The sequence below is a fragment of the Sorex araneus genome, chromosome 3 (assembly GCF_027595985.1).
Source record: "Sorex araneus isolate mSorAra2 chromosome 3, mSorAra2.pri, whole genome shotgun sequence".
Taxonomy (NCBI): Eukaryota; Metazoa; Chordata; class Mammalia; order Eulipotyphla; family Soricidae; genus Sorex; species Sorex araneus.
Window position 1 is genome coordinate 185,733,104 of NC_073304.1, and position 12,782 is coordinate 185,745,885.

Here is a 12,782-nt window from a genome sequence, read left to right on the forward strand (position 1 = left end):
CGAGTGAGGACGGTCTTAGAGGTTGGTGGAGCACGGAAGGGCCGCACGTCTTGGGGTTAAGAGGAGGAACAAGACGCCCGCACTCAACAGAACGCGGGAGACGGAGAGGTTGGGCTTAAGATAGACAGATAGACGGAGTGACTGCAGCTCTGAGAATGGAGATGGGGGTTCTTTTGCCTTGACGGGAGGATAGAGCAAAATGGGGAGAATAAGAGAAACGGGGAGATGGTAGTGACATCTAGCCCGGGGCATAATGGCATAATTCAGCTTCTTTAGTCTCTCGGCTTTGGTACCCTCAGTGAGTCATTTCGTGGTCTCCAAGCCTCTGTTCTTCAAGGCCATGAGGATTGGATAAAGGCGGCCAGAGGCTGCCCCAGGGCGGGAATCGTGCTGGCCAGGGATTTGGAATGAGGCAGGAATAGAAGGGCCAGGGCCAGGGAATGGGCGGAAGGAGGGTGAGGAGTCTGCAACGGGAACTTGGGGTCTGGGACCCAGGAACACACAGCTTGTCTCGGGGGTGAGGGGCCTCGAACAGTTCCCTCCACAGCCCTCTGGCCCAGAGAAGCACTTTTCACGCGCATCGCAGAGGAGCAGCGTCTTTACTGGGCCTCTCCTCCCACACCAGCTAAGCCGCCCCCCTTGCGCGCAGCCTTGGCTTCTTCCACGGCGGCTCTCAGGGCCCCGGAAGGGTCCCGGCGCAGCCGGGCCAACGCTGCAAGCAGCGCCGCGCCGTCTCCCGCGAGGAGCTTTTGACCGCTCAGAAAATAGTGCGGCAGCGTCCCGGCCTCGAGGGCTCGGCCCAGCTCATCCAGCAGCCCCAGGCAGCAGGCGCCGGCATTTTCCGGCCGAGCCAAGTAGAGCGCGGGCAGCCGTTCGCACGCCCAGTAGAGCAGCGTCCGCAGGAGGTAGGGCGCCGAGGCCCGGGTGCCGGCCACCAGCGGGCGCAGCAGCGCCTGGGCAGCAGAGTGCGCCTGCAGCAGCGGGGCCGGGATGCGCGCCTTGAGCGCCAGCTCCTGGCGGGCGAAGCAGAGCTGCCAGGCGGAGGCGTCCGGCCGTTCGATGTGGCCGCCGGGCACCAGGTAAAAGGACGGCGACTCCGAGGGCAGCGGGCCGGCCCATGAGTGGCTCCGAGCCCCCTCGGGCCACCCGGATACAGATACCACGGGTATGAGATCGAAGAGCAGTAGGCGACGTGGGGGCCCAGGCGTTGCGAGAAGGACGGTAGTGAAACCGGCGTAGCGTGCTGCGTGGACCAAACGGGGGGCACCCCGCACCGGGAACAGGGACTCCGCCACAGCGGCCAGCGAGGCAAAGAACCACGCGGCGACTTGGGCAGCACACAATGTGGGCCAGGCCTCCTGAACCTCAGACGGCTGTGGGGCAGAGCTAAGGCCGGATGCTTCGGTGACATCATCATTCAGTGTTTTCAATGGAGCGGGAAAATCCAGATCTGTTTGGTATGGCGGGGTGGACTCTGACCCTGAAACGTTACTAGTTAATTTTTCCACTTGTGGGCCCGGTTCGGAGACATCATCATGGGGCTGATCCATGGAGCTTTGCAGATCCAAAGGATTCCCTTGGCATTTGGTTCTGTGAACACAACCACATCCTTCTGGGACTGGGGGTCCTAGGCAATCCTGCCATGCCTCCCTGACTGCAGTTCCGTCAATCAGCTCTGGGAGGCAGAGCCATGCTGAAGAGGACTGAACTTGCAGCTGCAGTTCTTGCCCAGAGCCCTCTAGTGAAAACACTGGCACCAGGAGTGTGAAGCCTGTGTGGTAGTGGGGTCCCCTGGTGTAGGGACCGAGGCGTGCAGGTCCAAGGTCCAGGGAACCATCGCGAATCCCGCCACGAAGCAGCAAGAGCTCTGTCTGGGGAGGAAAGCGGGGGTCCCTTTGGTGAACAAGACCTGAAGGGGAAGAGAAGGGACAATAAGGGCGGGACCCAGGGGCTGGGCTGGGTGGAGAGCTTCAAGTCCTGGAGGGCGGGAGAGGTTAAGGTTACTTACCTAGCAAAGAGAAGATGAAGTCTTTGGCCTGGAGGAGGTCTGGTCCCGGGTTGGGGCCTTGGCTCCAGCTCTCCTGTACCCCCAGCTCCTGGATCAGCTGGGTTAGCTCCTGCAGTTGCGCCCCAGAACAGAAGTCTATGTCTGTGAGAGGCCGTGCTGGGGCTGGTGGAGGGGGTCCCCACCAGGGTGCAGTCCCCCAGATGGCAGAAGCCATGGGATGCTGGGTATTTATTTGGTTAGGGAAAACTCCCAAGTTGAGGGAACGTAGATACTCCTTTTCTTCTCTGTGGGAAAATCACCCTAGTACTCTGCTCCCACGGCTGAGTGCTCCACACGCCACAAAGGAATCTGCTGATGGGTCCCAAAGGCAGTCTTGAAAAGGCATAAGTATCTCCGTTTGTCCTTTTTCTTTTCTCATGCTGGTCCTGCCCCCGTAGGCTGTTATCTGACTCAGCAGGTGAAAAGTAGCACTTGGACCCCTTGTATGTGTAGAAGGGCGGGTCTCATTTCCCCTTACCTCTTTTCCTAAGACGCTTAAGCTCTGTAACTTCCCTCTTAGGGTCAGCTGCCGGGACTGGGAAGAGAATGGATAGAATATTCTACAGGTAACTTCTTCCTGTTGGCACAAGGTCACGCCCCTAAACTTCCACCACGCCCCTTTCTGTACGCTGTCCGTGTGGTTCCCGCCGGTCCCGCCTCAGAGTGAGATCACAGTGTAGTGCCTCCTGAAGCACTAATGGGAGTTGTAGTTTGTCTTCCGTGTTACCTGGGCAAGGGGGGGAGGGGCACTCCCTCACATCCTTTCCTGTTCCGCTGAAGTAGAGACTGATGGAAGTTGTAGTTTCTATGGAGACAAACGCCTCTATCTTTCTAAGCACAAGCCAGCCATACACAAACATGCTTGGAGTTTGGAGTAGAGGATGGATCTGAATATCAAACAATAATGGAGGCTATACACTAGAGTTTGGAGATAATAGGGATCTGGACATCCCATTGTGGGTAGAGGAGCCCTGGCTTAGACCTGGAAGGGTTCTTCTATGCAATTAAAACTGTTTCAATGAAGCTGGAGAGATAGTACAACAGGTAAGGTGTTTGCCTTGTATGTGGCTGGTCTGGTCAATCCCTAGCATCCCATGTGGTTCCAAGGAATAATTCCTGAGCGCTAAGCCAAGAGTAACTCCTGAGCATCGCTAGCTGTGGTCCACAAACAAACAAAAACCTTTATTTTGTCTTTTGGACCATACCCAATGGTGCTCAGGGCTTACTCCTGGATATGCTCAGGGATCACTCCTGACAGGGCTCAGGGAAACACATACAGTGCCAGGGATGGAGCCTGGGTTGGTGAGGTGCCAAGACAAGCACCCTATCTGATGTACTATCTATACAACCCCAAGGACAATTTTGTTTTGTTTTGGAGCCATACCAATGATGCTCAGGAGTTTCTCCTGACTCTGTACTCAGGAATTACTTATAGTGGTGCTCAGGGGACCATATGGGATGCCAGGGATCAAACCTGGGGAAGCTGTGTTCAAGGGAAGCACCCTCCCGGCTGTACTATTTCTCCAGTCCCCAAGACCTCTTTTTTTCTTCCTTCATCCTTCCATTGTTGTAGTATCTGTGGGCTCACCAAAGAGCTGCATTTCAGGTTGGGTGAACACAGGTATCAGCAGTGCTCTTCATGAGTGGTTTGCATTCCCTTAGTAGAGGTGCTTGCACACTTGTACTCTTGAGGTACTTAAATCATGGTTGTAGTGCTTGCCTGGGGCCGTGGTGGTGCTCACACACAGGCTCACTAGAGGTCCCATTACCTGGTTGTGAAGCACACTCATCTTTATAGTTGCAGTACCTGAGCTCAATTTGGAAAGCCCCTATCACTGTGGTACCAAGTCACTGACAAAGAGAGCTCTTCTCCTCAACCACTGAGAGCCCCAAAACACAACACATAATTTGGGAAATAGATTTCCATACAGCTGGTTGTGATTCAAGGAACCAGATTGGGAAAATATGGTGCTGAGTGAGGTCTTTCTCACTATCTGACTGTCTGAGATCTATCTCCATCTTGCCTTCCTCCCCAATGATGGCCGCTGAGCCACCCTTAAGGTTTTGGGGGCTAGAACGATAGCACAGCGGGTAGGGTATTTGTTTTGCATGCAGCCGACCCAGGTTTGATTCCCAGCATCCCATATGGTCCCCCGAGCACCGCCAGAAGTAATTCCTGAGTGCATGAGCCAGGAGTAACCCCTGTGCATCGCCGGGTGTGACCCAAAAACCAAAAAAAAAAAAAGTTTTGGAGTGGGGGAGGTGTGGAGAGAGTATAGTGGGTAAGACACTTGCCTTACCTGCAAACCAGGGTTTGATCTGCAGTATTCCATATAATCCCCCAAGCACCATCAGTAGGGATCCTGAGTGCAGGGCTAGGAGTAAGTCCTGAGCATAGCCATGTGGTTCAAAACAAAAACAAAAAAAGGAAACAAGTTCTCAGAGATAACACAGAGATTAAGGCACTTGACCCTGGTTCCTTCTTTAGCACTGCATATGATCTCCAAATCTCCACCAGGAATGATCCCTGGGCATAAAGTCAAGAATAAGCCTTGATATTTTGTCCCCCCAAAATAAAACCAAACAAACAAAAAACAACTTCTCTATGCTTTCTGGGAGTAACTTTTCTTTTTGATATATAATTTTTCTTTTTCCCCAGGGCCACACAAACAGTGCTTAGGGGCCATGTTCTGCTGGGGTTTGAACTCAGGGCCTACATTTGCAAAGCATGTACTCTGCCATTCAAGTTGTCTCACAAGGGTGAGTTTTGAAGATGCTGTGGATGGCAGCAAGAGAAAGTTTGGATCTTTAAAATCTAAAACATTGCTTTGGGTCAGAAGATAGTACAATGGGTATGGTGTTTGCACATGGCCGACCTAGGTTCTATCCGTGGCATCCCTTATGATCCCTGAGCACTGCCTGGAGTAATCCTGAGTGCAGAGCTGGGAGTAACCCCTGAGCACTGCTGCGTGTGGCCCCAAAACAAAACAAGCATTGCTTTATCTCCTTGGGATCAAGTTGGCAGTATCAGGAAGAAGGAAGTGATCTGACTTGGGGAAGGGATATGCATATTAGTGATGATGGAATTCCTCTAAATCAGTGCTGTCCAGTCCAGTAGCCACACAGGCTACCTGAGCACTAAAAATGAGACAGGAACAGAATTTTAAAATTGTATTCAATTTACATTCTACAATATTTTTGGGGGTGCATGGGGGCAGACACCAAATGTGGTGTTCAGGGGCTACTCCTGGGTGCAGTGCTCACTTTGGGACCACACCCAGCAGTGCTAGGGGTACCATGCAGGACTCCAGAGATATGAACTACCATCGTTTGCAAAGCAGGAACTCTAAATCTTCCACAGGGCCCTAATTTACATTATTGTAGTTTTTTGTTAATGGCTACTGCATTTGATGATGTAATTCTTGGGGCTCAGGATTTAGTTATGCAAACATGAAGGAAAAGCAGGAACAGGGATAGTTCATCAGCCGGTCTTGTAGATGACCAGCATTAAGAATGAGGCTGCAGGGCTGGAGCAATAGTACAGTGGGTAGAGTGTATGCCTTGCACGTGGCCAATCCAGGTTTGATTCCCAGCATCCCATCTGGTCACCTGAGCACTGCCAGGGGTAATTCCTGAGTGCAGAGCCAGGAGTGACCCCTGTGCATTGCCAGGTGTGACCCAAAAAGATAAAAAAAAAAATGAGGCTGGGTGTATGTGCAGGGTAGGGATTCAGAATGGGGCTGGGTGTGGGGGAGAGGGGATGGTTTCCAGACATTTAAGGGCTAAGGGTTAAGGCCCTTGCCTTATATATTACCACCCTAGCTCTATCCCAAGAATACCTGAACATAGAGCCAGGAACAGACCCTGAGCACTGCCAGTATAGCCCTAAACCTCCCTCCCCAGCTCCTCAAATGGGACTGAGGACCAAGGATGTGGCTCAGCAATAGAACCCTTGCCTTGCATGCGTTGAGTCACAGGGCTCTATCCCTGGATTTAAAAAAAAAAAAAGGGACTTGACGGGCTGGAGCGACAGTACAGTGGGTACGGCGTTTGCTACCAGGTTCAATTCCCAGCATCCCGTATGGTCCCCTGAGCACCACCAGGAGTGATTCCTGAGTGCAAAGCCAGGAGTAACCTCTGTGCATCACCAGGTATGAGCCAAAAAAGCAAAAAAAAGAAAAAAAGAAAGGAAGGAAGGGAGGGGGAGGGAGGGGAGGAGGAAGGAAGGAAGGAAGGAAGGAAGGAAGGAGTTGAGTGGGGGGCAGAAGTGATAGCACAGTGGGTAGGGCGTTTGCCTTGCACGCAGGAGACCTGGATTCGATTCCCAGCATCCCATATGGTCCCCTGAGCACTGTCAGGAGTAATTCCTGAGTGGAGAGCCAGGAGTGACCCCTGTGCATCGCCGGGTGTGACCCAAAAAGCAAAAAAAGAAAAGGAAAAGAACTTGGGTGGATGTTCTCAAACAACCACAGAACACTTTTCTCTCCTCTTTCTTTATTCCTGATGCATTTTTGTCCCCTCTTTGTCCAAGTTCCTCATAACACACTGATATTCCCACTCTGCTGAGTTACTGGGTATGTCTTGACGAAAGCGCCTGGGAAATAAAGCTTCACACTTGTCCCTGCCCACTCCAAACTGTCTCTGACGAGCATCAAAGACCACATGACCTAGTCGAGTGCCTGGCCCAGGATAGTAGGGCTTCCAGTTGGGTTTGGGAGGCACAGACATCTGGCGATAATTCTGGCAGACTGAAGGAGCTATATTCACAGGGTGGTATACCCAATCCTGGCTTGCTGTTTGCTTGGTGGTTGGCTGCAACTCAACTAGCACAGGTACCTCTGAGTAGGTGTGCAGGTCATTGTGTACCATGTGGGACTTGGAAGAGCAGGAATTCTGATTGGGTGGAATAGACATCCATGACACATGCGGCTCCGCATTCTCCTTCTGAAAACCCTCCTTAGATACAAATGATTTCATCGAGGACTCTGTTGATTTGGGGGCCTGAGGTGGACCCGAGACTTGGACAGAGCCATTAATACCTTGAGCAAGGTCATTTGGGTTGTGGTCATGATTTGGAGTGGATTCCTGGGAAACACCTAAATGCTTGAGCTGGTCAGAGTCTTGAGTAAAGACTTGTTTCTTACTGGGATCACAGTTTTGATGAACTCCTGGGTACTTGTGGAAATTGGAATCTTGGCTATTTTCTGGATTCCTGCAAATTCCAACAACATGGGCAAACCCAAATCTCTGTTTAACTTCAGTTGTTAGGCTAAGATTCTTGTGAGGGTCAGAATCTTGAGTAAGACATAGGCTCTTGTAGTCTCCTGATTCCTTGTGGAGATGAGAGGTTTGGTCAAAGTCTGGATTCTTATGGTTACCAGATTCTTGGGAAAGATCTGAGCTTTTGATTGCTCCAGAGTCCTGGGAAACATATTTCTGTGGATCAGAATCTGCATTCCTAGAAACTACTGGCATTTGAATACTACCTGTACTCCCGAAACTTCTAGAATCTTGAGAAGGGCCTGGGTGGTCATGGAGGCCACTGTTTTGGGAGACATCTTGATTTTTATAGATGATAGTCTTTTGGTTTTGTTCTAGATTTATATAGACTCTTGAATCTTGCGTAAAATCTGGGCCGTTCTGAATGTTAGATTGTTTTGGAAATGGTATGTTCTCATGGAGGTCGGATGGTTGGGTGAGGCTTGGATTCCTAAACATATCAGCCTCTTTTGTAAGATCCGAATTCTTTGGGGGGCCCAAAGCTTCATTAATGATTGGGTTCTTGTGAAGTTCAGAGTCTTGAGAAATAACCAGGCCTTTGCAAAGACTTGCATTTCTATGGAAGCCTACGTTTTGACTAAGGCATGATTTCCTGGGAACTATAGACTCTTTTGAAGGGTCTGGGGTCTTGTGGTGTCCAGAGTCTTGGGTGAAATATAGACTTTCATGAAGTTTGGGAGGCTGATCTTGGGAAATAGTGGAAAGCTGGGGAGGGTTGGGGCACTGGGGAGCAGAATTGGACGTAGGAGACTTGGAAGCTGTGAGAATGACAGAAGTATTTAGGGTAGGCATCAAGTGGTTGCTGGGATGATCAAAAACAAAGGATCGAGGGGAAGCAAGTGGTAGAGAAAGAGTGCATGGTGGTGGTATGCACTGTGAGTTACAAGTGCTGGTTGGAGAATGAAAGCAAGGCTGGGAGGGCGCTGCATCCTTCGAATAGACCAGGAATTTGGGACAGACTGAAGCCTGGGGGTCTGTATTTTTTCCTTCAGAACTGCAAGGATGGAAGCTGCAGTAAGGAAATGATTTGGACTGTGAGAACCTGTCTTCAACATCATTTGAGAGCTTCCATTCCATATTTCCCAGCTCCAGGTAACCCAGTATGGATCCCACAGAAGTCTTGGCACTCTCTCCATCACTTGACTTTGAGGCTTGCCCAGGTGTATCAGAGTTCAACAGGCGCTGCCCCTCCTGGGACATGATGAGGGCTCCTAGGTCTTTTCTGGGGAAACCAGAGTGCTGGGGGGGATAAACCTGGAATAAGTTTTGCTTGATCCTTCGGGCATCATAAACCACATGACCAGTGGAGAGGCCATGGTTGAAGGTTGCAGGGTTAGGAGCTGAGATGGGGCCGGGGGTGGGCACAGGGATAGAAGCAGAGACTGAAGTGGCAGGGGTTGTGGTGGGGACTGGGACAGGGGCTGGTGTAGGGGCTGGGGCAACAGTAGCAACTGGAACAAAAGTTAGGGGAGTGACTGGGGCAAAATTCGGGGCAGGGACCTGGACATGGGTGTGGGCATGAGTTGCGTGAGCAGCACCCACCACGGGGGCGGGGTCACTGGATGTCATGTTCTCAGGAGTGTGGTCCAGGGCAGGGACTGAGGTATCTGAGGGGGCAGGAGCTGGGGCCTCGGCCAATCTCTGAACCGAGGGGAGTTCATGGCCCTGGGCCTGGGTGGGAAGATGCTCCAGGGTGGAGGAGTGGACCTGGGCCTGGGGGGTGCTGTGATCAGAAATAGAGACTGGGGGGCCGATCTGGGCTTGCGAGGAGCTATCCTGAGGGGTCTGAGTTGGGGGGCTTGTCTTGGGGACCTGCTCAGCAGTGGGGGGTGAAGACGGGGCATTGGCTTGCGCAGGGCCAGAGTCTGGGGTCTTGGTCTTGATCTCTTGGGGCAGGTGGAGCGGAGCCGTATCCAACTTGCTCATTCTGGTGGGTTGGGAAGACGTGTCTTGTTTGGAGAGAAGGTTGGTGTGGGTCTTTAAGTTCTGGGCCTGTGGGGCCTCCCCTGCTCCTGCCATCCCCTCCTTGCTCAGTCCCCATGGAAGTTCCATGGGAGCCCCACCATGTCCACACTGAGAGGGCTTCCAACAGCACTTAAAAGCCTTCTCGTCATTCACGTCTGGCATCCAGGAGTCAAGGTGGGTAGGGTGCCCAAGCGGGTAGCTTGGGTGACGGTAGAAGCGGGAGGGGACTCTCGAGCACAGATTCTTGGGACTCGGGGAGCACCGCATACACAAGGGATGGCCTCCCGGACAGCTGTGTTGCTTGTCTGGAGAGAAACAGAAGATGGGACAAGACAGAGGGTCTGAGAAGGGAAACAGGAGATCAGGAAGGGAGAAGGCCCACATTTCCGAGAGCCAGTGCTCCACGGAACTACTCACCTTTGGGGAAAAAGTAACGGAAAATAATCCGCAAGGAGCTCTTCAGATGCCTCCAGAGCTGAGGGAAGCAGAAGGAGGGCAGAATCCAAAAGTTGGGTGAGCGCAGAAATGTAACCTTTGTCTGGTCACATCCCAGCAACCCTCCCACCTCAGCCCCTTGGAGACCCCAGGTCTCCCCCAACCTTGCTGCCCAGGTCCAGCCCTGACCAGAGTCACCACATTGATCCCCACGTTGAGCAAGATGAAGCTGCCCAGAAGCAGAAGAATCGAGTCTCCTAGGTCCTGGCACTTCCTGGGGTTGGTGCTGGAGCACACTTGGGCGCCATGGTAAGCTTGCTCACCCATGGCCGGGGGCCCCAGGACTACCTGGGCCCCCTGCCCCCCACATACTCACTAGGAGCCCAGGCTCCTCTAGTGGAGGGGTGGGAGGACTGGGTCATAATGGGGCCGTGGTTGGGGTCACAATTGAGGGAAGGGGTAGAAACGGAGGGCCCAGAGTTGAGTCTCCCTGGTAACAGGGTTTAGGTAAGCTAAGCCTGGATAGTAGGACCCTCTTATCCTCTTGTCCTCAATCGTTCCCTCACTACCTACTACTCAGTTGTTCAAACACTCCATTTCCACCATCGTGACCAGCACGGAAAAGTCTTTGGCCTCAGAAACCTGGGGAAGGTCTAGCTAGAATATGGGAGCTTTGACCTCTCTACTGAGCCTGGGTCACAATCTGGATCTTTCAGATGTAGATTCCCACTTCCAGAATCTGAGCTGCCTGTGGAGGTAGGGAAATCTGAGACGCAGAGTAGGCATCCAGAGACCAGTGATTTGGAACTTCTGGCTGCAACATCCAGTGCATTGCATGATGCTGGATGAGGAGAGACTGTGGCCAAGTCAAAGGGAGCCTCACAGCAAGAAGGGGACAAGGGTTTCAAATTTCAGAAAGGTCGGGGTTAAGATACAGACTGGCTGAGGGACTGGTGCGTCCAAGCCACAGACCACCACAGTGTTTTCTGGACTCTGTTTTTTATTGTCCTCTCCATGCCTGTCCACCCCATGGTTGCCCTTAATTGAGTTTCATGTTCCGGCTCCGTTGCAGAGAGGGTCTGGAGGCCAAAGAGGAGGGTGATGGCAGTGAGTTGGCCCGTGCTCTGCTCTCCTGCACCTGCCGCTTCAATTCCAGGCTGTCATACACCTGGTGGTTGACTTTATCCCCTGGGCTCCGGCTGAGTGGCGTGAAGGTAGGTGCAGGTGTGGGAGGCTCAGCAGTCTGGGCTTCGGGCAAGGGCTGGGAAGATTGGGGGGGCACGACTGAACTGGGGATCGAGCCCCTTGGGCTTGAGAGCTCATTCAACATGTTGAGGGAGGTGGAGGTGGTCAGAGAGTGCCGAGCAGGCAGCGCCTCAGCCCATTCCGATGTCCGCCGCCGGATGTCATGGGGTTCCCGGGTGTTGTGGCTCAAGTGTGCCATGGAGGAGTGGGGGCTGCGGTGGGGCTGACAGTAAGTCGAGCTGGGGAGGCTCCTCCGGTGGGAATGTGGGGAGTGGTGCTCCCGGGTCTCAGGCCGGGACCCCCGGGGTACCAGGGCAGAGGGAACCTCAGAGCTTTGCTGACAATGCCTCCGCTGATGCCAGGAATCATGCAGAACCTCGCCTCTTGAGGGGTATGGGCTGTGTGTTCCAGGGGCACAGGAAGGGTTAAGGGACAGCCGCCGGGGAGGTGGTGGTGGAGATGGGGTGCAATGCTCAGCCTCCACATTGTCCCAGATGTGAGACTGAGAGGAGTGGGGCCTGTAAGCCTGCATCCTCAGCTCAGACTTGGCCTCCACACGCTTGGGCATGAGGCGCAACTCAGGAGACAGGTAAAGAGAGGGTGGTGGCAGGCTGGCCAGGATCCCCCCGCTACGGCCCCACAGTTCCATGTTAGAGGCCAGGTCTAATCGCTTGCAGAGGCCCCCCCAGGGTCTCTGTGGCTTCTTGGGACGTGGGTATGCCAAGTCATCCTCCAGGTAGAACTCCAGGTCTTCCCCATTAGAGGAGGGTGCATGCAACTTCCTGTAACAGTGTTGTTTACTATGGAAAACGGAGCCATTCTGGGGAAAATGCTTTGGCTGGTGGCTGCAGGGACGGTGGTGGGGACAGGTGTGTCGGGGGTAGCGACGGTGTGGGCGGTGGTGGTCTTGGCGGTGGTGGTCTTGGCGGTGGTGGTGGTCTTGGCGGTGATGGTGGTCTTGGCGGTGGTGGTGGTGGTGGCGGCGGCGAGGGGGTCGGCAGTGGCGTTCGAAGGAGAGATTTTGGAGTTGGTGGGATGAGGAAGAAGAAGAAGTAGACTGAGCCATCTTCACTTCTACAGGGTCCAGGGTGCAGTGGATGTGGAGGTCTTGGGCCTTGGCTGGTTGGTCTTTAGGGCAACTTTCAGGAGGCTTGGTGGTTTCACCTGGGGGAGGCAAGAGTCCCCGAGTTCAGGGCAATTGTCAGAATTAAGATGGCCTAGGGGCAAATGGTAGTACAGTAGGTTTGCCTTGTACGCAGCAGGTCTGGATTCAATCCCCAGCATCCCATATGGTCTCCTGAGCACTGCCAGGAGTAATTCCTGAGTACAGAGCCTAAGCATCATCGGGTGTAGCCCAAAAACAAACAATAGGAGGAAGATCATGATGGTGGCTGTGGGGAGGGGCACACCCAACCTCAAGTTGCCATACTTACTTTTCGGATTAATCCAGGAGAGCATCTTATCTAGGACATTCTGGAGCCTGTGCCACATCTGGAGATGGGGTGGAGTGGGAGTGAAGGACAGACTCTCACCCCACGCCCCACCCCGTCCCCAGCCAGACGTAGTCCACCTGCAGGCTCCCACCCTCAGCCCTCTTCACCCCTAAGGGCCATCCCCAACCATCACAAACCATAGTTGTCAGGTTGATCCCAATGTTGACAAACAGGATGAGGCCCAATATCAGGAGGAGGGTGGCCTCAGCATCTAGGGTACTCTCTTGGTACTGATTGCAATTTCCCAGGCTGTTATACCGAAGTTGGGATTCCATGGTGGGGGGGGTGTTTCTAGGGCCACCTGGGCCACCCCCCCA

The 12,782-nt window shown here is 53.3% G+C and overlaps 3 protein-coding genes across 3 annotated transcripts; all 3 read right to left on the minus strand.

Annotated features, from left to right (window-relative positions):
* Nucleotides 1-242: 242 nt before the first annotated feature.
* On the minus strand, nt 243-2,646 carry TMEM102 (transmembrane protein 102). Its single transcript, XM_004605201.2, has 2 exons — nt 2,009-2,646; nt 243-1,909 (listed from the first exon to the last, which is right to left on the minus strand). Exons 1-2 carry the CDS (start codon nt 2,220-2,222, stop codon nt 600-602), a joined length of 1,524 nt encoding a protein of 507 aa, XP_004605258.1. The 5' UTR covers nt 2,223-2,646; the 3' UTR covers nt 243-599.
* Nucleotides 2,647-6,497: 3,851 nt separating this feature from the next.
* SPEM3 (SPEM family member 3) lies at nt 6,498-10,054 on the minus strand. Its single transcript, XM_055132205.1, has 3 exons — nt 9,917-10,054; nt 9,710-9,767; nt 6,498-9,597 (listed from the first exon to the last, which is right to left on the minus strand). Exons 1-3 carry the CDS (start codon nt 10,052-10,054, stop codon nt 6,542-6,544), a joined length of 3,252 nt encoding a protein of 1,083 aa, XP_054988180.1. The 3' UTR covers nt 6,498-6,541.
* Nucleotides 10,055-10,766: 712 nt separating this feature from the next.
* On the minus strand, nt 10,767-12,740 carry SPEM2 (SPEM family member 2). The gene is made up of 3 exons (XM_004605202.2): nt 12,603-12,740; nt 12,406-12,463; nt 10,767-12,136 (listed from the first exon to the last, which is right to left on the minus strand). The coding sequence occupies exons 1-3, from the start codon at nt 12,738-12,740 to the stop codon at nt 10,767-10,769; spliced, it is 1,566 nt and encodes a 521-aa protein (XP_004605259.1).
* Between the last annotated feature and the right edge of the window lie 42 nt (nt 12,741-12,782).